The sequence below is a fragment of the Sceloporus undulatus genome, chromosome 1 (genome assembly GCF_019175285.1).
Source record: "Sceloporus undulatus isolate JIND9_A2432 ecotype Alabama chromosome 1, SceUnd_v1.1, whole genome shotgun sequence".
Lineage (NCBI taxonomy): Eukaryota > Metazoa > Chordata > Lepidosauria > Squamata > Phrynosomatidae > Sceloporus > Sceloporus undulatus.
This window is the reverse complement of record NC_056522.1, coordinates 292,114,189-292,141,598: the sequence shown is the minus strand read 5'-3', so window position 1 is coordinate 292,141,598 and position 27,410 is coordinate 292,114,189. Positions and strand designations below refer to the sequence as shown.

General features: G+C 43.6%; 1 protein-coding gene across 1 annotated transcript in view; it reads left to right on the top strand.

The window, feature by feature from the left end:
* The window catches only part of NELL1 (neural EGFL like 1), a 657,613-nt gene that overhangs the window by 146,537 nt on the left and 483,666 nt on the right, over nt 1–27,410 (top strand). Inside the window, 1 exon segment of the mRNA XM_042459591.1 lies at nt 17,535–17,631. Coding sequence (XP_042315525.1) covers nt 17,535–17,631 — 97 coding nt within the window.

The following is a 27,410-nucleotide window of genomic DNA, read 5'->3' as shown; positions in this document are numbered from 1 at the left end:
CATTTAGGTCTGTAGTGTGGAAGCTTCCCTGCTCCCCCCCCCATCTTTATAGAAGCACCTTTCTCAGTCAACTTCATGACTGTGATTCTAGCAGAGGCTGGATGGCCATCTGTCAGGGATGCTTTGATTTGGATTTCCAGCATGGCAGAGGGTTGGACTGGATGGCCCTTGTGGTCTCTTCCAACTCTATTATTCTATGATTCTATAAGGCAAGAATTGTTACTGATCTACCAAAATGGGCCTCCCCATTGGAAGCTTTATACAGAATGGAGATGTACAGGGAAGGAGAATGGATCACGTACAATGATTTATTAAGGCTAAAGGAAAGAAATTGGAACTTAAAACACAAACACAATTGAAATCAATAGGAATTAATTTAAACTGGTTTGAGCCAAATATTTAACAGGGGGTTTCAAATACAATCATTATTAATTGCGTTATTTGCCTTTTCTTTATCATATAGTAAAAATGCATGTAAGCCAAATTTGAGTCCTTCAGATTCCAATTCCAATAGTAAGAACATTGGCCATTGTTTGAGGGAAAATTTATACCAGTTGCTGGGAAGTAGTCTTGCACTTATGTCGTGCTTATGGGCATCTCACACTGAAACTGGATGTCCACTCTGGGAACAGGGCTGGCCTAGACAGGCATTCCATCCAATCAAGCATGCCTTTTTAAAAGTCTTCTTTTCTCATGACATTTTTTCATTCCTCTTATTTGTATGCTAATAGTACGGGAGAGGACACATAATGATAGTAGGAATAATTTTAAATCAAAACTTGCAAGGCTAAAATGACTAATTCAGTCATTAACTAAAGCAAGGAAGTGGTTGCATTAGCCCAGACTCAAATATTACATATTTGGATTTTACCGCATGCCAAAGTGTCCTCCAAAAGGCCCCATTCCGTCCCCCGGCGCCAAGCCATCCCGGTTCAGTGCTGAGGCGCATGAAGTCTTCCGGCCAAGCAAAATGGAACCTGTCAGCACTGAACAAGGATGGCTTGGCACCGGGGGACGGAACAGGGCCTTTTGGAGGATGCTTTGATATGCTTTGATATGCGATTGGCTAGTTGCGCATGCACACAAGCATCCTCTTTCCATACCCCATAAAGGAGACAAAAATGGGTGCGATAAAGTTCACAGTCTGATAGCGCAATTCTATACATGCTGATTCAAAAACCCCAATATACATGATGATTCAAAAATCCCATTGAATTCAGAGGGGTGAATTGAGGATGAAGTGACAGGGAAAGAGATTTAAAATTGTCAGGAGGCAGTATAATTTGATGAAACCCTAGAGCTCTCTGTTTGAGACTTCTAAATACCCCTCCCTAAATTGTAAATCCCAGGATATCACAGGATGTTGCCAATGCAATTAAAGTGAGATCACAATACTGTACATTTGAATGTGAAAGAACCCGAAGACAGAATATCATTGTCGGCAGGCATACTGGTCATGTAGACATCACTCCTCGGGGGGGGGGGGGAACGCTCGGCAAAGGAGTATGGTTTCCAACCTTTTTTTAAATGTTTCCAAGGAGGTCATGAGACAGAGCTCCTCTGGAAGGCTGTTCCAGATCCGCGGGGCCGTTATTGTAAAGGCCCTTTGGGAAGAGGAGACGTATTTGGACGATGGAGTTTCCAATAAGTTCTTCCCGGATGTTCTGAGTGTGCGGGGCGGCTCGTAGTAGAGATGCGGTCCCTCAAGTAACTCAGGCCCAAGCCATATAGGGCTTTATAGGTGATAACCAACATCTTGTATTGTGCCCGGAAGTGAATAGGCAGCCAGTGTAGAGCTTTCAGCTTTGGTGTTATATGGTCAAACCTAGATGCACCGGTGACCAGTCTGGTTGCCATATTTTGTACTAACTGAAGCTTCCGGACTTGCTACAAGGGTAGCCCCATGTAGAGCGCATTACAGAAATCTAGGCAAGAGGTTACCAGAGCGTGTACCACTGTTTCAAGGTCCCTTTGGCCCAGGTAGGGTCGCAGCTGGCATATCAACCGAAGCTGATAGCAAGCACTTCTGGCCATCGCATCTACTTGAGATGTCAACTGCAGGGACGAATCCAGAAGTACTCCTAAACTGCGAACTTCGTCCTTTAGGGGAAGTGTGACCCCGTCCAGGACAGGTGGACAAATTTCCTTCTCCGGGCCTGAGGAACCTATCCCAAGTACTTCCGTTTTCTCTGGATTCAGTCTGAGTTTGTTTTCCCTCATCGAGCCCATTACCAACTCCAGGCAGGCATTCAGAGGAGAGACGCCATCCTTAGTCACTACATCAGTCAGAGACACAGAGAAACATATTTGGGTGTCATCAGCGTACTGATAACACCGCACACAGTGTCTCCAGATGATCTCTCCCAGCGGTTTCATGTAAATCTTAAACAAAGTGGGGGACAAAATAGCTCCCTGAGGGACACCAGATGTAAGTTCCCTCTTAGAGGAGCAAGTGTCCCCCAACTGAACCATCTGGAATCTGCCTGAGAGATAGGAACGGAACCACTGGAGCGCAGTGCCCCTGATGCCCAACTCTCTCAGGCGTTCCAGAAGGATACCGTGGTCAATGGTATCGAAAGCCGCTGAGATGTCCAAGAGCACCAACAGGGTCAATATGTGCAGCATAGAAGGAATTCTTTGCTGCACCTATTGCCACACCATAGGACTTCAAGAGGGCCTGATGGAGTGTCTTGTCGGATAAGCGCTGGTGTCTCCGCCAGCTGCACTCTAGTCGTTGCACGGCCTGCTTCATTTCCCGAAGATCTTCTGTATACCAGGGTTTTTTTTATTGGAAGCGGGCCGGAAAGGACTCTTAGGAGCAATACTGTGTATAGCCCTGGAAAGATCGTTATCCCAGATATTGGTCAGGGCATCAACAGAATCGCCATCAGATCCAACCATAAACCCCTCTAGGGCTTCTTGGAACCTTTTGGGTTCCATCAGCCTTCGAGGGTGGACCATTCTAATAGGCCCTCCACCACCGGAGAGTACTTGGGTAGTTGCCTTAAGTTGCACCTCGACTAGGAAATGATCCGTCCATGACAGAGCAGAGGTACTGCAAACCTCTGCCCACGGATTCTCCCAATCCGTACTAAAGACGACATCAAGCGTATTAACTGCGCAATGCTTCGGACCTGAGACTACTTGGGACAGGCCTATGGTCATCATGGAAGCCATGAACTCCTGAGCTGCACTGGTCAAATCTTGTGAGCCGGCCTCGAAAGGGTTGTTGAGGTCTCCTGGACGTTGGATGCTGTTGGATTGTTGTATTTTACTGATGTTTGTATAGATGTACCATTTTGGGTTTTTATAGTGTATTGTATTGCGTTGTATGTATTGATTTTAGTAGTCTGTAACCCCACTTCGATCCTTTGGGAGAGGCGGGGAAACACAAATAAATAAATAATAATAATAATAATAATAATAATAATAATAATAATAATAATTATTATTATTATTATTATATAGTTCAGATAGGTAGCTTAGTTGTATTATTACTGATAACAGGGTTAGAGTGATCAAGAAGGCAGTTGCCTTCTAACTGCAGATGGTCTTGGATGACAAACACTTCCTCAACCCATTTCAAACTGGCTTCAGAACAGGATATGGAGTTGAGACTGCAGTGGTTGCCTTAGTGGACAATCTTTGCCAGGGTAGTATATACCTGTTGATGTTTCTAGACCTCTCAGCGGTGTTCAGTAGCATCGATTGTGGTATTCTTCTGTAACGCTTGAGGGAGTTAAGAATTGGAGGCACTGTGCTTTCTACCTCTCAGGCAGGATCCAGATGATGGTGCTTGGGGATAGCTGCCCCTCAAAAGAGGAGCTGTTATATAGTGCACCACAAGGTGCCATTCTGTCTGCAATGCTATTGAACATTTACATGAAACTGCTGGAAGAAATCATGCAGAGGCGTAGAATGGGATTCTATCAGTATGCTGATAACGCCAAAATATAATTCTCCATGTCTTTAGAAATAGCCTCAGCTAAGGATAGTGTGTCTCTTCTGAATGAATACTTGGATGAGGTAATGGGTTGGATGAAGGTCCTCCACATTCGCAGAGGTTAGCAAAAAAAAGCATTCACATGAAAGGACAATGAAAAATAAATAGAACTTTACATATGCTTTACATATGGATAAAGGTTACATGACTTTAGCCATGTGCTAAATTTTTGAGATGCAAGATGCAAGCTTATGCTAAGGTAGACTAGTTTCTATAGTTTTCAAGAAGTAGTCATGATAGTCTCTTGCAGCATGCAAAGGAGGAAATAAAACAGGAAAGAAGGAAGAGAAAAATGTTTCAGCACCTTTAAGACTAACTGTTTTTTATTTTTGCATAAGCCTACATGGATATAAATCCAATTCTTTAGATGCAGTGCAGAGTGATATTAAGGCTTCAAGTATAAAGCATCTTTATATAGTTGTTGGAGTGGGATAGAATGTAATAGGATGTAGAATGATGCAAATCATTTTTTTTGCTCTAAATTTTGAAAGGCTACATACAGTAGTGATATAGATCTTTCAGATCCTTATAGTAGTCAGCATTGATGTGTGAAAGCAATAAATCTGCTTGGAAAAAGTAAGTTTCCCTGGGTACACAATTTTTTCTGAGAAGATTCCTTTTGTTATATGTCTAGTAGCAAGGACTATTGTATTAATATATGTACTGTGCCATGGAGCCATTGTCTTTGCTCAAACGTCTACTAATGACTGGAATTTGTGAATATAAATCAGTCCAGCAGTTTCTAGTTTTCCGTTGTAATTTCCTTGCTCAAGGATTTCAACATCCCTTACTGTGTGTCCAGGAAGGTCAAAATGTTTTGCAACTGGTTTTGGGTATTGCCATTTCTAATGTCATATTTGTGTCCCTTTTAGGGTTGCCATATTCCCCTTCTTAAAATCCAGGCACATAATTGACATATTATTAATATATTCTAATTACGTAAGCAACTCTATTATTATTATTATTATTATTATTATTATTATTATTATTATTATGCAAATTCAGCACATTAATTGTTGCATTTTTTATTCTTCCACTATGTTTAACATTTGTACTGTTTTAAAAGTTAGAACTGGTCTGACAGAAAAAGTACAAACCAATGTTTAAAATGCTGGACTTGGAACAGACAGATCCAAGCCCTGAAGGAGAACCTATCATAAGGTTATCTTGGCAAGTTTCTCCAGAGAGGGATTGCAATTACTATCCTCTGCTAATCCTAGCAAATAAATTTTGCTTCTGAGTAGACCTATTTCGGATTGTGGTGTATTTATTCATTTGTTCATTCGGGAGGGAGGGAGGGAGGGAGCGAGAGAAGCAGTATAAAAAGTCAGATCCTGCAGCATTTCCCCACATTCTTGTCTCTATCCTCTTCTTCTTTATGCTTACCATATATACTTGACTATAAGTCAACCTCATGTATAAGTTGAGGGCAAGTTTTGGGACCAAAATTATGGATTTTGATATGATCCATGGATATGTTGAGGATAAAACTTAGGGGCATCTAACAAAGGATGTAAAGGATGAAAAAAGGAAAACAATGCCAAAGAACTTAGAAAATTCCAGCAGGCATAACTGTTTATGCTTATACTAAAGGCTGGATGGATGAGAAAATAGAGGGGGTTCAGTGCTTCCAGGGGCAATGACATTCTTGACTTTCACCAGGGGATGATTCCTTTTTTGATTAGCGTTAAAGTACAGTACCTACATTGATCCATTTCTAGATTTATATATGAGTATATATACAGTAAGTATTTTCAAGATTGTCCTCCCCCCAATCTTTAGTCCCTGCACGCTGCCCACCAACCCCACTTCACATCCCTGGCTGCTTATTCCTCCTTCAAAATCCCAACCACCATCCCATAAATTAAGCTATCTGAATTGAAGGCAGCACAATATATTTGCTTATACACATGTCCTGCCACATTCACTGGGATTGGGGCACAGGACCCCCTGTTAATGTGGAAAAAATGCAAATAACAAAAATACAATGTTTTTAACCTGAGAGAACAACTCTCCAGATCTCTCTAGATCCTCCAGTGCAACTCTGTGGTCAACATCTGCCAGACATGACCATAAAATTGCACTGGAGGAGCCACAAATTCCTAGTGGAATGTTCTTTCTAGGAATCTCTAGGTCCTTCAGTGTGGCTTTTGGTTAAAGTTGACCATAGAGTTGCGCTGGAGGACCTTGATATTCCTAGAGAGAGCATATTAATAAAATCCATAATTAATCAAATCCGTAAACGTCAAAGCTGCAAATGTGGAGGGACGAGTGTTCTGTGCAGAGAACTGGATATTTTATACTTACAACTCTTTTTTCTTTTTCTTTTTCCTTCTTCCCTGTCCATCCCTCCTGTGTCACCTGCCTTTATTTATTTTTAACCCCTTCTCTCCCTCTCTCTGAGGCAGAAAAAGAGTCCAACAGAAGAGGGGGAGAGAAGGTTAAAGTGTCTCTCAACCTCACTGCCCATCCAAAATTTAAAGCCATGACTGTGGGAGGCCATCCCCTGCTCCTTGGCTCTCCTTTCCTCTCCTGCAGTTAATGGGATGATCATCATCTGCCTTCTGAGAAGAATAAGAGGGGAGGGGAGTTTCTCATGCAGCCTGGAACAAAGTAGGAATCTGGGATTTGTGGTTTCAAACATGTCCAGCTGGCAAGAGCATTTTTAGACCCTCCAATCCATGATTGTCCGGGTTTCCCAGCACATATGGCAAGCCGAGTCCCTTTATCCTCTTGTGTAAAGTCCATACCTAACCAAGAGTGTACTTTTTTATAGACCGTTTTGTGAAGATGCTTATATTGTTATCAGAATTATTATGTACCTTTCCTATGATGTTTTCACAACTCAATCAGGTTCCATATATTCATAAGCTGTGCTTATTGTTTTGCTGAACTTGTGTATTTTTTGTTTATGGCTTGTAGGAGTTTTCCATTTCCAACTGTTTTCAAGGAGTTTCTCTGTTTTTACTCTTATCATAGATTTCTAAGGCACACATATTGATATGCTTGCATCTGTGTATGTGTGTACAGAAACATGCTTTGAACCAATGATTTCTGTTACCACATGAAAAATATTTTGTTCTTTCATATGTGATTAATTTGGATGTTTCTTTAAAAACTTTAAAATAAGTGAACATTTTAAAGCTTTTAAAGTCCCTGAGCCAAACAATAACTTTTTGATTAAATAGTTGATAGGCATTGTTATGCTCTGCAAATTCAACAAGCAAAGATTACTTTCAAGATCTGAAATGCTCATCTAAAGTGCCTTTCTTGTTATGTGATTAGGAACTCCTGCAGTATGTCAGGCATGGGGCATATGAAGAGTTTTTTTTACTAGTTAGATGATTCTTTTGAGACAGAAGCTGAAAACCACATGAATAATTCAAGTAGAATAAAACTGATTTTTAAAAAATACTGTCTGTAAACACCATTTTATATAAATCAGTCATGTTGTTATTAACATGCTTTTGTTTGGCAAGAAGATAAATGGGGTGATTGAAAGAAGCAGAACATTGACAGTAATCTTACATTGATTGTGGGAGTTGTTAGTCAGAACTGTTTTGTTTTATTTATTTAAAAAATAGTCCAACTTTTCTTTTGTATGAAACTGAAGAGGTCTGATCATACATATCATGCAGTGAGCCCTTGTTATCTGCTAAGGTTTGGTTGCAGGACACTCCCCACTTCCGTGGACACCAAAATCCATGGATGCACAAGTTCCATAATATACAATGGCATAGTAAAATGGTGCCCCTTATACAAAATGGCAATATCAAGGTTTGGTTTTTGAATTTTTTTAAAAAAATGTTTTCCTATTCCATTCTGTGAATGGAAGAATCTTTGGTTGCAAAATATTTTGATCCTGTCCACTGTAATGCTCCAGATATCCCTTATTGCATTTATTAATTCAGATATTATTTGATACATTAAAACTATATGATGACCCACAGAGTACCAGACATAGGTGGTGTGAACTGTACATAGCTGCAGCCATGCACAACACGTGGGGGAGAAGCTTACAAGAAAAGCACAGCTGTGTGCACGCGCATACACATGCGTGCATGCACACACACACACACACACACCTTTCTCTCAATTTCTGACAGGAAACTGACAACCAAAGGATGGGTTCAGCCAGATCAAAGAAAACCAAAATCCACTTTTATCTTTTATGATTTCAGAATGACCTCAATAGAACATGAATATGAGTCAGCAATGTGATGCAGCAGCTATGAAAGCTAATGCCATTCTTGGCTGCATCAGTAGGAGTACAGTTGGCCCTCCATTTTCATGGGGGATCCATTCCGGACCCCTCCCCCCATGAAAATGGAGGATTGTGCTTATTCAAACTCCATAGGCTTGATTGGAGCGTGCCCCGTATGCATGGCAAGGGTGTGCGGAGCCTTGCAAATAGAGGAGGTCACCACTCCATGTATTTCAAGGGTGCAGATCTCTGATACATGCATTAGGTGGGGCAATTGCATAGTGTCTAGATTGAGGGAAGCAACAGTACCATTGTATTCTGCTTTGGTCAGATGTTACATGGAATATTGTGCCCAGTTCTGGGCACCACAATTAAAGAAGGATGTTGCCAAGCTGGAGCATATTCAGAGGAGGGTGACAAAAATAGTGAAAGGTCTGGAAACCATGCCCTATGAGAAGTGACTTAGGGAGTTGGGTATGTTTAGCTTGGAGAAGAAAATGTTAAAGGGTGACTTGACAGCCCTGATTAAATAGTCAAAGGGATGTCATATTGAGGATAGAACAAGCGTGTCATCTGCTGCTCCAGAGGATAAGAGCCAGAGCAATGCATTCAAGCTACAGGAAAAGAGATTCCACCTCAACATTAGGAATAACATCCCGACAGTAAGAGCTGTTTGACAGTGGAACAGACTCTCTCAGAGAGTGGTGCTGTCTCCTTCTTTGTAGGTATTTTAACAGAGGCTGGATGGCCATCTGTTGGGAATGTTTTGATTCAGTATTCATACATGACAGGGGGTTGGTCTGGATGGTCCTTGCAGTCTCCTCCAAATCTATGATTGCATTAATCAGTTAAATGCAAACTCAGAAATCTTGAAGGAATCAAATTGTTATTTCAGAGCTACAGTTTCAAGTTTTGAGAAAATACTATTTCTGTTGAAAATCAAGCTAATAAGAAGTAAGTACAGGACAGGGCAGCTTGGATGTCAAGGGAGGTTACTTTTATGTTGCTAAATGAAAGTGAAGTTTTATTAATTGTCTTTTATTACCTGTCTTTGTCCCTGGTTGCCACTTGGTCATGAAGGGGAGCGACCTCTGTTTGCTTTGATATCCCTCTGGACCATTTTAACTGACAAGAGAAATAATACCTGAGACAAAATTTAGGCCTGTGACTCTAACATTGTCATTATTCTCGTCCTATATGATTTTAAACATCTTTGCCTGATGAAGAAATCAGTGAAGCTTTGAAAGCTTGCATGATGTATTTTCTGCATTTTGGTTGGCCAATAAACTCGTCACTCTTGTGAATTTTAGGTTTTGTTGCATATCATACTTAACAATACAGTACTTGGAGTACAAGTTCCTTTTGTTTAATACAATTGTCTCTATTAAATTCTGTTTTTATTGGATTATTTGGCAAAATTATGTTCTTTAAATTTTGCTGCTGGGTCTTGTATCCTGTTTATAGCTTGCATCCGGTTATTTCAATCTGTCTGTCTTTCTTTTTTTACATTTCACTGCAACTTATGCTAGATTCTATTTTTTAATGTTTATTTTAAATCTTTCAAATACATTGACAACAGTCAAAGCAGAAAGTCAAATACACGGGATAAATTAAGAGTGGAAAACTAGAGGCTTATGTTTAAGGTTTAGAGCCCTGATGGCGCAGTGGTTAAATGCCTGTACTGCAGCCATTCACTCAAAACCACAAGGTTGCGAGTTCAACACCAGCAAAAGGGCCCAAGCTCGACTCAGGCTTGCATCCTTCCGAGGTCACTAAAATGAGTACCCAGATTGTTGGGGGAAAATTAGCTTACCTGCTAATTAGCTTACTTGCTGTTCACCGCTATGATCTTTGGAATAGCGGTATATAAATAAAACAAATTAAAAAAAATATTAAGGTGGTACACACTGCTATATATTTTAGTTTCTTATGTCAGCTTCTTTTTAGCTTAGGAAAATGTTTAGAGCTAGTTTATATAATGTAATATTTTGCGCACTTGGCCAGTCCTAAATCTCTAAATAATGCATTTGTGTGCCGAAATACATGCAAAGCTATTTTGTAATGACAGAGCTGACAGGGCTACACTGGCCTCTCTCTAGCCTCAGGAAGAGGTCTTTCTTAGGCTTGTTGTCACCTCAAACTATTATGCTAGACATCCCAGTAACTGAATTTTAGATCTATTGCATGGACACAACATACTATCTTTAACTCAACTTTAGCTGCTTTCTACAAAGTATAATGGATGAATTGAGTCATCACAGATTGTCAGCAGTGACCACAGCATCTGAAAGGGTATGCTTCATTCACATGAGGGATAATAAATTTTCTATATCATTTGATGCATATGAATACATAAATTTTACATAGAGTGGGGTCTCGTCATCCACAGATTTGCCATCCACGGATCTGAGCAAGTGTGTGTATGTGTCCATGCTAGTGGGTACACACACACTGCATTGTCATTGGAGACAATGGGATTTGAAGCTCCACTTTTTTTCCTTATCCCTATGGGGAATGGATCTCTTGAGGATGCAGAGGGCCGACTGTTATTTTTACATACATCATTTACTAGATCAGTACAGTCATCAAAATATTGTATATAAGAGTCACTAACTGGTTAATTTTGATTGCCAGTGTTCAGCTTTGTTCTGTTGGTCTTAAAGGGTTAACAATAGGATGATTAAGGAAAAAATGCCACATTCATCACCTATGATATCTTAAATGCCACTTATGTGGGGAAAGGAACAAAAAACTTTTAAAAATTTCATATGAATAGTTCTTTGTAGGAAAAATGGGTAGATACTTGAAAGGTAATTAAATATCACTCAGAAAAATGAAGAGCCCTTTGCTGCTTTCCACCTAACCTACCTTACGAATGGGATTTTTCTCAAAGGATGCCAGGGAGACAGTGTAGTACTCATTCTCCATAAAGGTAAAAGTCTTTTGTTAGATTCCCAACAAAGGCTGAAAAAAACCATTTGGGCCTCTGCCCAATTTGTCTTCCTTATATTGTACTATTGAGCTGCAGCATAATACATGTCGATTTGTGTGCTTTTATATTGAAAAATTCATCCTTCTTATGTCATTGGAGCCAGATATTGTGCAGTCTCTTTAGAGCCTCACTTGGCCAAATAAATAAAAATCCAATACTCACTTGTAAGTAGTGTTATGGAGAGCAGAATGTTCCTTTGTTTTAGCTTTGGGGCTTTTAGCTTTTAACAGAAGATGGAATTCCTCATGGAATATTGGCCAGTAGCTTGAAAATGTTCAACACCTTCTAGAAAGAATACTGATGCTATTAATAAAAATATATGCACCATTGAGCTACAAACAATTGCTTGAGTGTGTTATTCAGGAACTTGCTTTTTCCATGAGTGTGCCAAAGGTCTTATTCAGACTCTTAAAGTAGTACTTTATTTGAATAATATTTAATCATGCTTTTGTTGCTGAAGAAATGAGGTGTCAGCAGTTGAAAATGTTGATGGAGATAATAAATACTTTTGCCATTTTTTGATCTCCAAAATATAGGGCCAGAGAATGGAAATGTGTTTTATTGCTCAAAAAAGTAAATTAGTTCAAGGGGAAATACTGCAGGTTATTATGGAGCAAGGGGGAAAACATCACAGCAACAATGATTGCAGCTTTGAATGTATTTTTGTGTTGCAGTATTCTGAGGAAATACAGTTGATTATAATTGCAGTGTAGGTACAGTGGGCCCTTGTCATACACTGGGGTTTGGTTCCAGGACCCCCCATGGATAACAAAATCCGTGGATGCTCAAGTCCCATTAAATACAATAGCATAGTATAGTATATTGAATGGAAAAATCAAGGTTTGCTATTTGGAATTTATATTTATAAATATTTTCAAGCCATGGATGCTTGAATCTGTGGATAAAAAATCCGCGGATAAGGAGGGATGACTTTAATCAGTTACTCTACATAATTAAATGATATGCTCTTTTGATCTCAGTTAATGGCGGGGTACAAACCGCCGCTTTGCGGCGCTCCCCCGCCGCCGCCATTTGCTCCGCGCGGGAGCCGTAGCAGCCAAACCGCGCGACTCCCGCGCGGAGCAAAAAAGAAGCTCCATTTCGGAGCTTCTTCTTGCGGCGCCTTTATGACGTCGCGAGGCGCCTGGCGCGGACTCGCGACGTCATAGGCGCTGCGACACGTCTGGACGCTGTGCGTCCAATACGTAAAGATGGCGGCGCCCATGTAGAAGGTGCGCCACCATCTTGTACGTATAGGATACGTACTAGGGTTAGGGGGGTGCGGAAGCACCGCCCCTTCCTAACCCTAGTACGTATCCTATACGTACTATATGGCGGTGTGTATCCCGCCAATGTGTCTAAACTATAGGCTTTAAATAAAAACTATTCCTTTAAATTTTCTCATTTCTTAGTACTTTTTAAAACAAAATAATCTATATTGTTATTTCTATTTTCTTTTCTAGTCAGAATCACTTTGGAAGCATATATTGTTTTTTGTGGCTTTTTGGGGCTATGTGGCCATGTTATAGAAGAGTTTATTCCTTATGTTTCGCCAGCATCTGTGGCTGGCATCTTCAGAGAATGCTGACCTAGAAGACAGCTGGATACACACACACACACACACACACAGAGTGTGACCCTGGGTCTGGAGGAATTCCATGTTAATCTGTGTATTGTTCTGTTGTTGGTGGCAGGGCCTCAGGGTGGGAGGATATGCAAAGAAGATTAGTGTAATAAATCCCTCAGTTTTACTATGTCCTATGTGAAGGTGCCTGATCTTTCCTGAATCACTTACCATTGAGCTTCAGTTGATGATTCTTGTTTCTAGCTACTTCCTATTCACTCTGTTCTGCTGTGGAAGGGGGGCTTCTTGAGTTAGGATTATCACATCACCAATTAGTTAGGACTATGTAAAATGGATTAACCCCCCCCACCACCACCACCACATTCTGGCTCCACCTAAAAGGGAACACAGGATTTTTCACAGCTCCAGATCCTCATGACTGTGGCCTATTCTGCTCTCCCTACACACAGAAATAAAGAGATAATGAGAGAGAGAGAGAGAGAGAGAGAGATTTGGGGGGGGGGAGAGAAGGAGAGAGAAGAAAAATCTCAATCTTATGTTTGTGAGCATGGCTTTTAGAGTTGGGGAACCATTCATCTTGCCCCCTCCCTGGTGACTGATGCCCAGATCTTCACCCTGGCTTTTGCAACTGGATTAATAAATTAGTGAGAATGTGTTGGTTCTGGATGGTGAGTACCCTTTTGAGACTTCTGGGGATAGGTCACAGGGCATTATAGTTCCTTCCCTTCCCAATTCTTTTCACAAGTGAGACCAGCTTTCCTCTGCAAAAGAGCATGAACATATGTGCCTTTTCTCTTTGGATGGAAAAAAAAATCCTCCCCTTCAGTGGGTAGATCTGGAGGCAATCTTATTTTTGCCATAAGAACACATGTTCTTCCTGTGATTCCTCTGTCTCTTCTTCTAATATACACAAATCTGATTGCTCATCTTCAGTGGCAATTTGAATAGATTTCCATCACCTGCCTCCAAATCATTTTATGCTGTATCTCATAAGCCACAATTTTACAATATCTCAGAAACAGAATTTAATAAAACAAGTTATATATCATCTATGAGAAATAAAAGTCATAGGCCTGGTACATACCGCCAATAAGTGGCATACCAGGGCCGATACTAGGGTTAGGGACTGCGTGGCAACTGCACTGTCCCTAACCCTAGTATGTACTGGTGCCGTTACAATGGTGTGCGTTGTTTATGTCAGGAGTGTGCCAGTGGTGCACTCATGACATCATTGCGGCACTGCAGCAAGAACCCAGAAATACCAGTTTCTTTTTGCTCTGCAGGGACGGCACACTGTTTGGGGGTTGTGCCATCCCTGTGGAGCAAAAGCAGGTGCCAGCAGGCCTCCATTTCTCAGCGGTCTGTCCCGGGCCATAGCTAGTCATGGGTATGCAGGTCCCCCCAATTTGCTATTGAAGGTTTTCCCTAGTGGCTAAAATGAATGGGAATTTTTGAGTTATCCTGGACCTCAAACAGGTGAATTGATTTGTGAGAAGAAAGACTTTTCAAATGAAGACACTAAAATCTATTTTTGAAGCTATTCAAGTGGGTGATTTCACTAGCTCTCTGGATTTGACAGAGGCCTAATTTCACATCCTCATTCACCCATTTCACAGACTTCTCTGACCCCCACCAGATTTGCTTACCAAAAAGTTTGTTACCAATGCAGATCACTTCTGTTTCATTTCTCAGCATCATCAAGAATGTTCACAAAGATGCTTTTAAACTAATTGTCCATTTGCAGATGCCCAAAGTGTACCTTAGGTCCAAAACACACTACAGAAATAATCTAGTTTGAGACCACTTTAACTGCCTGACTCAGTGCTAGGAAATCATGGGAATCGTAGTTTATTGTGGAACCAGAGCTCTCTAACAGGAAAGGCTAAATATCTCACAGAATTACAGTTCCCAGAATTCACTAGCATTGATCCAGGGCAGTTAAAACAGTCTCAAACTGTATTATTTCTGCAGTGTGTTTTGGAACTTATTTGGACAATTTGTTGGTCCACTCTAGCATGCCGCCTTGTGCTGTTGTGGATGTACAAAAGCCTTTGAACTGTTTCACATTTCATAGTTTGCCAACCAAGATAAGTCAGTTCTCCCCAAACCAATGTCTCCATGTAGTTACCTGTGTAAATAAAAGACAGGGGATCTTGTTACTTTCAGCAGACAAACTTCTCAAGTTGTAGTGCATGAGTGCATGGTTCAGACAGTCCTGTTGACTCACAAGGTGGACTTTGTGTTTCTCACAAAGCTGTTGGGATCAATAGTGACCTGTACATTATTCTTACTTTTTAATTATTCATTATTATTATTATTATTCCTATCCTATTCTTCCCCAAGTTCTCAAAAATTGCCTCCTCTGGGACAGATTGGGAATGGAAGGGAAGGGAACGGAACAAGTGAAGGACTTCCTCTGTGCAGTAAAATGCGTCCCCCTCTTGTTCTGTTACCTTCCTGGCTCCTTTTGGACTGTTCTTGTCCCGTGACATGAGCCCTGTGTGGTAAGATCCATAGTATCATAGAGTTGGAAGAGACCATGAGGAACATCCAGTGCAACACCCTGCCATGCAGGAACTTTCAATCAATGCATACCCGACAGATAGCCATCCAGCCTTTGTTTAAAGACCTCCAGGGAAGGAGATTCCACCACTCTCTGAGGGAGTGTGTTCCACTGTCAAACAGCCCTTACTGTCAGGAAGTTCCTCCTAATGTTGAGGTGGAATCTCTTTTCCCGTAGCTTGCATCCATTGTTCTGAGCCCTGTTCTCTGGAGCAGTAGAAAACAAGCTTGTTCCCTCCTCAATATGATATCCCTTCAAATATTAGCATTTTGCCATCTTCTGCATGCAGTGGCTCTACCATTTCCTTATTCTTCCTTTTGCTGCAGACATATCAAAATAGCCCCTTTTTATTGTTCTTAACCTCCGTAGAAAGCCTGAGTTCATTCTGTGCTTTAGCTTTTCTGACTTTACCTCTACATGTGCTTGTTTGCTATTTCTTTGAATTCCTTTTTTAATTTCCTTTTTCCATTTCTTATATATGTTCCATTTAAAACTTAGTTCAGTTGAATGTTCCTTAATTATCTATCCTGGTTTCTTGAGAAACCTCCCATTTTTCTTCGTCATTGGAACTGTTTGAAATTGTGCCTTCAGTATCTCCCTTTTGAGAAACTCCCATCCATTGTGAACTCCCTTATTTTTTAGTATTCCTGACCACGGTATCACCCTCAGTACTTCTCTGTGTTTACTGAAATCTGCTCTCCTAAAGTCTAGAATGTGTGTTCCCTCTATGCCTTGTTCCACCTAGTGCTCAATGACTTCTTTCTTTCTTTTTCAATGAGGTTTAGAATTTGCTCTGTTTTTACCATTCTTTGCCTAAGCGCCTCAGACACTTCTGAAACATTTCAGGCACGGGTATCTGCTGGATATTTTCAGATGTGAAAACAGATGAAAAATATTCATTTAGCTTCTCTGTAATCCCCTAATCATCTTCTAGTGTTATGTTAATTTTGGTATCATCCAACACCCAAGTGCTTCCCTAGTTTGTCAGTATTGTTGTGTGCTTTCAAGTCATTTCTGACTTTTAGGGCCTGAACAGACAGGCCCAAATAAAGCTGCTTCGGATTACTTTGGAGGTATGCTGTTTAAATGATGCATGTGTCCTAAGAGTCTGGAAGCCACACCAAAGCCTCGCTCCAGTCCTAAGGACTGGAGTGCAACTTTGGCACAACTTCTGACCACTTAAGATGCATGTGTCATTTAAACAGCATACCTCCAAAGTGACCCAAAGCAGCTTTATTTGGGCCTGTCTGTTCAGGCCCACAGAAACCCTATCATGGGGTTTTCTTGGTAAGATTTGTTCAGAGGAGGTTTTCCATTGCCTTTCTTCCTCTAAGGCTGAGAGCATGACGTGCCCAAGGTCACCCAATGGGTTTCATGGATGAGCGGAGATTCAAATCCTGGTGACCAAAGTTGTAGTTCAATACTGAAACCACTATGCCACATAGGCTCATTAGGTATTAATTATTTTTATTGTAATTCATCATGATATTAGTGATATAATCATCAGAATCCTATTTTAGAACCTTAACTGTCACAGGACAGTGGGTTGGATCTAGACTTCTGAACTGGGAGAGGAATCCTGTTGGTTGAATGAATGTATGGTAGTAACAGTGCTGTCTACTTTGCCCCATTTCCCCCCACAGGAGAGTTGTGAGTTCTATTCTGCTCAATGTTAAAGAAATTGGATCATATGCTATTATTGCAGTCTTTGTTTCTTGACTAAGAGTTACTTTTTCAAGAACAGGTTTTTACAATCACTATGAATGTTTTGTTATCACTCTTACAATCTAAATTTTATCTCAGATGGACCAATATGTTATGAAATGTCTCTTTCCAAAAGCTCTCCTTATTGGTATCTAAGTGATCTGCAGTCCTCCTTGGTTTTTATTTAATTATTTATTGGATATATATCCTGTTTTTCAAAGTGGGGTTGAAGGCAGAAATGGGATTCAAGGTGGTTGTCTGTGTAGTACTCTATTTTATCTATATATGAAAGTTTGGTTTTTCTTGTTCTTGTTTTTCAGTTGCAAAGTTAGCAGGAAAAGGTATAAGTGATTATATTTAGCCTTAAGCTGAAGCTTCTATCTCTTTTGTTAATAAATGAATTTTGTATTTTAAATTCACAGAGATTCTAAGGTGAAATGGAATGACAGTTTTTTTTGGCTAACATGGCACTTTATTCCATAGGATTTATGAACGTGTTATAGACCCCCCAGAAACAAATTTGACTCCAGGAATCAATTTATGGCTAGGACAACGTAACCGGAAACATGGCTTCTTTAAGGTAATTATGCAAGATAGAAACAAATGAATAAAGAGAAATGTGGCAATGCATTCTTCTCCAAATAGCAATTCATTTGTATTTATAACTGGTATTTCATAGTTAAAATTTTGTTTGAATCACATTTATGTATGAAATTTGCTGAACAAGAAGCTTAGTTTGTACTGATTCTGTGCAGTGTTTCCTACACAACATCATGAAGATCATTTATGAGCAGAATGATAAACATATATATTTAGGTCAGAACATGAAACCAATTGTCTATAGCATTTTATGCCATCCTGCCCCAACATGGTACCTTTCAGATGCATTACAATCCCCACGGTTTAAGACTGGGGATGATAAGAATTGTACTTTATCACTTATGTAGGATGCCATGGGGAGGAATATTGTTTAATCCACTCTATAGATAATGGTTTCTTACAGATACTCTAGAGCACATAGGCTATGAATCATTTGAAATTTACCGTCAACTCTCAAGTCAGACTTATGTTATTCAGTAATTCATTTCTATGAGATTTTGCAAGAACTGCTTACTGAAAGATGCTGGAGGTCTTTTGTTTGGCTTATGCATAGAAAATCCACCCCCGATCCCAATATGCTGCACACAAAGCAACCCCATGCTTGCAGCTGCATCAACATAAGCAAACATGACCACACAGTTTCATGGCAGTGATCCATGTCAGAGTTTTTAAAAATCTGCTACACTTCTGTGAACCACATTGTCTCATCCATGTATCCCCCACCCCTGAATGTGGCTCTAGCCACAGGGCTGCACTTTATGAGGATTTTAGCAGTATGAACTGGTTTGATCTCTGTAATCCAACCTAAGAAATGCCTGTGATGCTGCAGTCCTGAAGGGAAGACATTCTGCTATTTTCAAAATTCATTTCAAGTCTGGTAAAAAGTCTGGCTCTTCTACAATCTTATCTACAAACGATTTTTAGAAGTTTCCACACAGTTAATTTCCATAATTTTTATAATTGTGAGATCCATCCAGAACGATGGAACTTCCATTTTATTATGGGTGATAAGGGAAGAGATTGTCTTGAAGATAAAACCTCAGGTGTGCCTGGCTTAGTTTTTCATGCTGCAGTCAGTAGAGGGCAGAGGTTCTCATGTAAGTATTACTAGTCTCTTGATCTCCCTATGAGCTTGTCTTTACAAGGGAAACCCCCTCCCACAAGTTGGTACAGTCAGGATACATGATGTAGAGTATTTTCCTTGAATCTGGTGCAGTCAGGACACATAACACATAATCCTCTCAGCAGCAAAATCAGAGTACAATGTCTTAAACTGAATTTTAAAAACTCACATTTTGCTTCGGAGTTTGCTGGAAACTCCAGTATTTCCTGTAGTCTGAGCAATGGATTCATGATGGATATGGGGGGTTGGGGAAACAAAATAGATTGCTGCCTGGCATGCACCACCATTTTCCTCCATCAGCTCCCACTGCAGCTAATTTTCTTCCAAATCGATTGCTGGCAGGTTCCACTATTTACCAATGTCTAGTCCAAATCCCCGCCCAGAATGTCATATACTAAGATTTTCCCTTCTTGTGAAGCTGGTGACTTACTCTGAGGCCTAAATGAGGCATTGGTACCTCACAAGCAGGAAAAACCTTTGTAAATGAAAAATAATATTATCTGCAAGGCACACCAGGAATTTGTCAGAGATCCAGTGCTTAGCCTTACCTGTTCAACCTGTATGCAGAAAATATCATACGAAGAGCAGGTTTGAACTCAGAAGAAGGAGAAGTGAAATTAGGAGGAAGAAAATCAACCATCTAAGACAGTGATGGCAAACCTATGGCACGCATGACAGAGGTGGCACTCAGAGCCTTCTCTGTGGGCACATGTGCCATCGTCCCGGCACAGAGTTTGCCAGAGTTTGTTACTAGAAAGCCATAGAGACATGGCACTTTGCAATAAATAAGTGGGTTTTGGGTTGCAGTTTGGGCACTCAGCCTCAAAAAGGTTCACCATCACTGATCTAAGATATACTGATCACACCTTATGACTAGCAGAACACAACATAGACTTGGAACAATTATTAAGGGAGAGCAAGGAAGAAAATGCATAGGCAGTTTTACTTGTGAACATAAAAAACAAAAAAACAAAAGTAATGACCATGGGGAATCTACATAAATTCAAACTAGATAATTCAAATAGTCCTAGATTTCCCACACCTTGGAACAAACATTGAGAAGAATGGAGACTTCAGCCAAGAAATAAGAAGAAGATTAGAATGAGAAGAGCAGCCATGAAAGAACTAGACAAAATCCTAAAGTGTAAAGATACACAACTGAGCACTAGTTCAGTTCATCTTTATTACATACCAGCACAGGTAAAAGGGGAATATAAAATAAAAACAAGGTAAAAACCAGGTAAAAACAGGTTTTAAAAGTATTTAAAATTTCCTTTTAAAACCCAGTGTGGCAAGGCAAGATTAATACTAACCTACTGTAGAGATCATTGCCTGATGGATTTTAATTGCATCTGCACAGAATCTGGCAATATTATTTCTTCTTCGTGGTCTCTGCGAATCACACAAATGAGTTTATTCTGCGCCTGCGCAGCAATCCTCGGAAACTTCTAGAATCTCTAGGCAGAAAGTAATGTATCTTTTTGCAACTTTTTGGTGGTAGCTCCGCCCACCCATATATAAGGCCCCTGGCGGCCCGCTCTTCTTCAGTTCCTTCATTCCGCCGCGCTAAGCAGCTCGAGGAACTTCGCTTGCATTTGCTTGCTCTTCTCTTGGAATCTCTGGCATTTTGACCTTCAGGACTTTCACTTGACCATTCTTTCGGACTTTCCCTTGGACGGACGGATTTCTGATTTACGGCTTGACTTCGGACTGGTAACGGACTTCTCTTACCATGGCCTCTTTCAAGCAATGTACCAAGTGCGGGGTTAAAATCCCCAGGGCCGATGGCCACGACAAGTGTGTCCTCTGCTTAGGTGAGGCACACATCCAGGGCAGTTGTGTCCACTGCAAGGCCATGTCCGCCCAAGCCCTCAAGAACCGGGATCAGACACTCAAGGCCGCCCTCTACGAGAGGGTTCTCAGCCAGCCTGGCAGCTCTGGAGCTTCTGGGGAAGCGGATACCCCCAAAGCCCCCAAGAAAAGAGGGGAAAAACGCTCCGACCGGGACAAGAAGCGGGCTCGCTTGTCCTTGCCGCCCGCTAAGAGCCGCCGTAAGGGGGCCCCAAGCACGGTCTCAGTGCCTCCGCCTGAGTCGAGGCCAGTACCGTCGACATCGCCTGTTCTTGAGCCGGTGAAGACCCCGACTCCGTCTATACCGGCTCCCTCCTGGACGGTGCCGCTCGAGCCCAGAGTCCTTCTCACCAGTCACCTCTCTGTACCGGCAGACAGCCTACAGATTGTGCATGTGGACTCTGAATCGGAGGGAGAGCTTCAGGATTCCTACGCTCCATTCTCCCCTCAGAGGCCGAGGTCAAGATCTCCCTCGCCCTCGCCAAGGAGACGGCCGCGCTCTGCCTCACGGGACCGGGCCACGCTAGGTACCGAAGCCAACGAGGCTCTAGCTACACACCATGGTGCTCCTACAGACCATGATCGGGACCTCTTCCAGGCGTTCCCGGATCTCGTCCACGACCAGCGTATGGGACAGTACCTCATCCCGGTTGACCCGTCCCACCTGCGTCGGGACCTCTGTGCTCACTCTCGAGCCCGTCTTCCGGATGGTGACACCTCCTGCCGGGATGACCGGGACGACCTCGGGACATCCGACCCTCTCCTCAGATGGCGGAGCCCATCCCCCTCGAGGTCCGGCTCAGGCTCTCCTTGTTCCGTGTCCCCTGTCTCGGACGAGGATGCCCCGTTTGTGCCTCAAGGCCCTTCTGTCCCCTCACCCACGGATGACGTTCGGGCCTTTGCAGACAGAATCATACAGATGGCTGACGCCCTCAAGCTGGAGGTCGCCCATCCCGAAGATGATGCTCTCGACCCAGTGGAAAGGAGGATCCACGGCTCTGCTCCGGCTCCACCAGCCCTGGCTTACCTCCCGTCCCTAGAGAAGATTGCCAAGCGTTCTTGGGACACCCCAGCCACCATCCCGTTAACTTCGCGCAGGATCGAGAACCTGTACCGGGTCACTCCGTCCGTGCCGTCCTGGCTGTCAAACCATCCCAAGCTGAATTCAGCTATCGTGGAAGGGGCCCAGTCTACCTTCGCCCCTAAAACCTCGTCCTCTCCCGTTGACAAGGACAGTAAAAAGTTAGACGGCCTGGCTAAGAAATTTTACGCCTCGGCGGCCCTTGACCTCAAGATCGCCAACTATGCGGCTTGCATGGGGGCCTACGTCCAGTTCCTGGTGGAGAAGATGGACCCCACCATTGCTGACTTGCCCGATGACAGGAGGCGTATGATGGCGGCTCTCAGGAACGAGATCCACCTGATGGCTGGACAGCAAATCATCTCTGCCAGACACTCCACGGACTGTGCGTCTATGATCCTCTCTGGCTCCATAGCTCTCCGCCGCTATGCATGGCTCCGGTCCTCAGACCTCACCCCTCAGGCCAAGGCGGATATTGAAGACATGCCCTTCGACAACTCGGGCCTCTTCAATAGAGACACGGACGAGAAGCTCAGCTTCAGGTACTGGATGAAGACCGCGGCTAGGAAGCACCGTATGTCCTCCGTACCATCCAAATCCCCTCGTCAGAGGTATCCTGGTCAGCGCCCCTGGCACTCAGGAGGCCAGTACCGTTTCCAGCCCCAGGACCGTCCTTATCACCAGGACAGTAACCCTCAGGGCCGGTCATCCCAGTCGCCTGCTCCCCCACCAGACAGGCGCCAATCTTCCCAACCAGCAAGGGTATAGGAAGAAGGATGGCAGGGGCAAGAAGAGGTTCTGATGTGTTCCCGCGCACCTCGTCACCTCCAACAGGCTGAGCCCTTTCTTCAACAACTGGGCGCCATTACTACGGACTCTTGGGCACTTAACATCGTCCGCAGGGGCTGTGCCCTAGAGTTCTCTGAGCTCCCACCAACTGGAGCCTTCTTTTCAACCGTCCCCTCGGACACCCTTCTCGACGAAGTGCGCACTCTTCTAGACAAAGGCGCCATTGAACTCGTCTCTCCCTCTGAGTTCAAGCAGTGCTTCTTTTCCAGGTACTTCACCGTACCGAAGAAAGACTCTGGCCTTAGACCCATAATGGATCTTCGAGCCCTCAATGACTTTATTGTCTACAAAAAAATTCAGGATGGTAACCCTTGCTTCTATCTTACCACTCCTACAGGAAGGCTACTGGTTTGTGACGCTAGACCTGAAAGATGCCTACTTTCACATAGCGATCCTGGAGGACCACCGCAGGTTCCTCACCTTCGCTGTTGGATACCAGGCATACCAGTACAAAGTCCTTCCCTTTGGCCTTTCCACAGCTCCAAGAGTCTTCACCAAGTGCATGGCACCCGTGGTGGCATACCTGCGTCAAAAGGGAAACACAGTCTTCCCATACCTGGACGACTGGCTCTTCGCAGCATCCTCAAAGGACACGCTTCTCAAGCAGCTAGATTTTGCCCTATCCCTGCTGCAAGCACTGGGACTACAGGTCAATTTCGACAAGTCCAACTTGACTCCTACCAAGCGAATAAACTTTATAGGAGCAACGCTGGACTCTCTACAGATGAGGGCATACCTTCCACAGACAAGGTTCCAGGCCCTCTATGCATCCCTGCAGCCCTGCCTGTGCCGAAGACATCTTCAGGCCCGTGCAGTGCAAATCGCCATGGGACATTTAGCCTCCACCACTTTCGTCACACTGTGGGCCAGACTGCGTCTGAGGCCCATTCAATCTTGGTTCCTCTCCGTGTTCGACTCCGGCCGAGACACGCCTACCAAGCTTCTCACCATCCCGAGGACTGTACAGAGGCCTTTACGATGGTGGCTCCAATCCGACAACGTCTGTGTGGGGATGCCATTCCTACCCCCTCAGCCGGACATCTCTCTGACTACGGACGCCTCCCTACAGTGATGGGGCGCCCACACGCTGGACCTTACAATAAAGGACAAATGGTCACCGGCGGAAGCTGTTCTCCACATCAATGTCTTGGAAATGCTTGCCGTGGAGAAAGCACTCAGAGCCTTTCAGTCGGTCCTCACGGACAAGGTGGTGCTTCTTCTCACCGACAACACCACCGTTATGTACTACCTCAACAAACAAGGAGGTACAAAGTCAAGGACTCTGTTGTTAGCCACCACCCGCATTTGGGAATGGTGCATAACACACAAAATTCTGCTACAAAGCATCCACCTGCCCGGCGACCAGAACGACCTGGCAGACCAACTCAGCAGGTCACCCTCCACTTGCCACGAGTGGAGACTACATCCAGAGGTGGTCTCCCTACTCTTCAATCGTTGGGGAACCCCCCTCCTCGACCTCTTTGCCTCCCGGCTGAACGCCCACACCGTAAGATTTTGCTCACGCTACAGAGACCCAAGATCGGAAGGGGACGCCTTCCAGATCAAATGGACTCAAGGCCTCCTATATGCCTTTCCTCCGTTTCCCCTCATCACTCGGGTCCTCTCGAAGATTTTGGCCGACCATACGGATGCAATCCTAATAACTCCGTGGTGGCCCAGACAGCCTTGGTTTGCTCTGCTCTTACAACGAGCGCAGGACCATCTCCGCCTAGAGCACTGGCCCGACCTGCTCTTGCTCCACGGCGGACAAGTTCACCATCCCGAGATGCAATCTCTCCCATTGGTAGCATGGAGGATTCCATCCTGAGGACACTTCCATCCGGTGTACAGGATATCATCAGGGCAGCTCAGAGACCGTCCACACGGAGGTCCTATGCCTACAAATGGGATAGGTTCCTAACCTTTCTACAAGCGAAGGACGTTCCACCATCCCGTGTCTCCATCCCTGTGGTCCTGGATTTTCTCATGACCTTGGCAGACACAGGCCTTTCTTTGAGTTCTATCAAGTGCTACCTATCGGCTATCTCATCTCACTACCTGTTCCAGGACAAGCCTTCCCTGTTTGGTGATCCTCTCATAAGGAGGTTCCTTAAGGGATTCAACAATTTGCATCCACCGATTCTAGACCCTACGCCACAGTGGAGTCTAGATACCGTCCTGGCACATCTGGTGCCCAAGCCCTTTGAGCCCTTAGCTACCACGGACCTGAGACTCCTCACTTGGAAGACGGCCTTCCTGGCAGCTGTCACGTCAGCCCGTCGAGCTGGTGAACTGTGTGCTCTGAGGATGGATCAGCCCTTCCTCCGTTTCCATAAGGACAAGGTGGTGCTCCGTACAGGCATTACTTTCTTGCCAAAGGTAGTGTCTGCTTTTTGCATCAACCAGGACATTGTTTTGCCGACTCTGGATCCTAATCCGACCACAGACTCTGAGCGTCAGCTCCATGCCCTGGATGTCCGCAGGGCGCTGGCGTTCTATCTGGACAGGACATGTGCTTCCAGGCATTCGGAGAGACTGTTTGTGTGCTACTCCGAAGCCAAGAAGGGGTTGCCGGTGTCACTGCAGAGGTTCTCCAAGTGGGTGGTCAGTACCATCCACCTCTGCTACGAACTGGCTAGAAAGCCTCTACCAGGTCGGATTAGACCCCATGCAACTAGGGCGGTAGCTGCATCCTCAGCCTTCTTGACGTATATTCCCCTTGAGGATGTGTGTAAGGCAGCTGTCTGGTCCCAGCTTTTGACATTCATTAGACATTACAGGCTGGATGCAAGGGCCAGGCATGATGCAGCCTTTGGGAGGGCAGTGTTACTCTCTGCTATGCAATAGACCTGTTGCACTGTTAATAAATAACACAGTTGTTTGGTTTACATACTTTATTGGTATGTGATTATTGGGTATTGACACTCCCTCCTCCACTGACTATAGCTCGCTAGTCTAAACCCATTTGTGTGATTCGCAGAGACCACGAAGAAGAAGAACAGGTTGCTCACCTGTAACTGTGTTTCTTCGAGTGGTCATCTGCGAATTCACACAAACCCGCCCATCCATCCCCTCAGTGTCCGCTCATTTGACAACGCTTGTTGCCGCGCTGATTAGTGGCTCATTCGGAACTGAAGAAGAGCCTGTACTGCAGCCATTCACTCAAAACCACAAGGTTGCGAGTTCAAGACCAGCAAAAGGGCCCAAGCTCGACTCAGGCTTGCATCCTTCCGAGGTCGCTAAAATGAGTACCCAGACTGTTGGGGGCAAATTAGCTTACTTGCTAATTAGCTTACTTGCTGTTCACCGCTATGATCTTTGGAATAGCGGTATATAAATAAAACATATTATTATTATTATTATTATTATTATTATTATTATTATTATTATTATGTTATATCTGCAGACTGCAGGATGCTGTTTTTGATATGTTGCCAAAGCATTGTAGGAGAAGAGTCTATAGGGTGGTCTTCAAGTTTTGTTTGCAGATTTGCCTGAAAGTTGTCTCTCATGGCAGTCTGCGGAAGAATCCTTAGGGTTCTCCCTCAAGAAAAACCAAGACTGGTTTGATGAAAACAACCAAGAGATCCAGGAGCTGTTGGCAAAGAAGAGAACTGCTCACCAGGAATTCCACCTGAAGCTTGGAAACATGGAGGTCATGCACTCCATGCTAAACTCCACAAACTCCTTGTGAGTTGCTGGGAAAAAGGCGAACTGCCATCAGATCTCCGAGATGCAGTCATCATCACCCTGTACAAGAAAAAAGGAGCAAAATCGGATTGCTCAAACTACCGAGGTATAACACTGCTCTCCATTCCTGGAAAAATCCTCACAAGGATACTGCTGAACAGATTAGTTCCTGCCATTGCAGAAGAACTTCACCCCGAAAGCCAATGTGGCTTCAGAGCTAATAGGAGCACTACAGACATGGTATTTGCCCTCAGACAACTGCAAGAGAAATGTAGAGAGCAGAACAAAAGACTCTATGTAACATTTGTCAACCTCACCAAAGCCTTCGACACTGTGAGTAGAAAAGGTCTGTGGCAGATCCTGGAACGACTAGGATGCCCTCCCCCCAAATTCCTCCAAATGATCATCCTGCTACATGAAGGCCAGCAAGGGCAAGTCAGATATGGCGATGCTCTCTCGGAGTCCTTTCTAATAACTAATGGTGTAAAACAAGGTTGTGTTCTTGCTCCAACTTTATTTACAGTCTTCTTCAGCATGATGCTCCAAAGGGCTATGGCAGATCTCAAAGAAGAAGACGGCATTTACATACGCTACTGTACTGATGGTAGCCTGTTTAACTTAAGCCGCCTGAGGGCCCGCACAAAGACTCTAAACTATCTAGTTCGTGAGTTGCTTTTTGCTGATGATGCTGCCCTCGTTGCCCATACGGAAGCAGCTCTGCAACGCCTAACATCTTGTTTTGCTACAGCTGCAGAACTCTTTGGACTGGAAGTCAGTCTGAAGAAAACAGAAGTTCTCTACCAGCCTGCACCACAGGAAGAACACTACCATCCCCACATCACCGTAGGCACATCTGTGCTTAAGTCTGTTCAGCAGTTCACCTACTTGGGAAGCATCATCTCCTCAGATGCCAAGATTGATAAAGAGATCGATCATAGACTGGCAAAGGCATATAGCACATTCGGAAGGCTTCACAAAAAAGTCTGGAGTAACAAACACTTGAGGCGAAGCACAAAAATCAGTGTGTATAGAGCCATTGTACTGTCTGTTCTCCTCTATGGGTCTGAAACATGGGTCACCTATCGCCAACACCTATGACTCCTTGAATGCTTTCATCAGCACTGTTTATGCACAATTCTAAATATACACTGGACTGACTATGTGA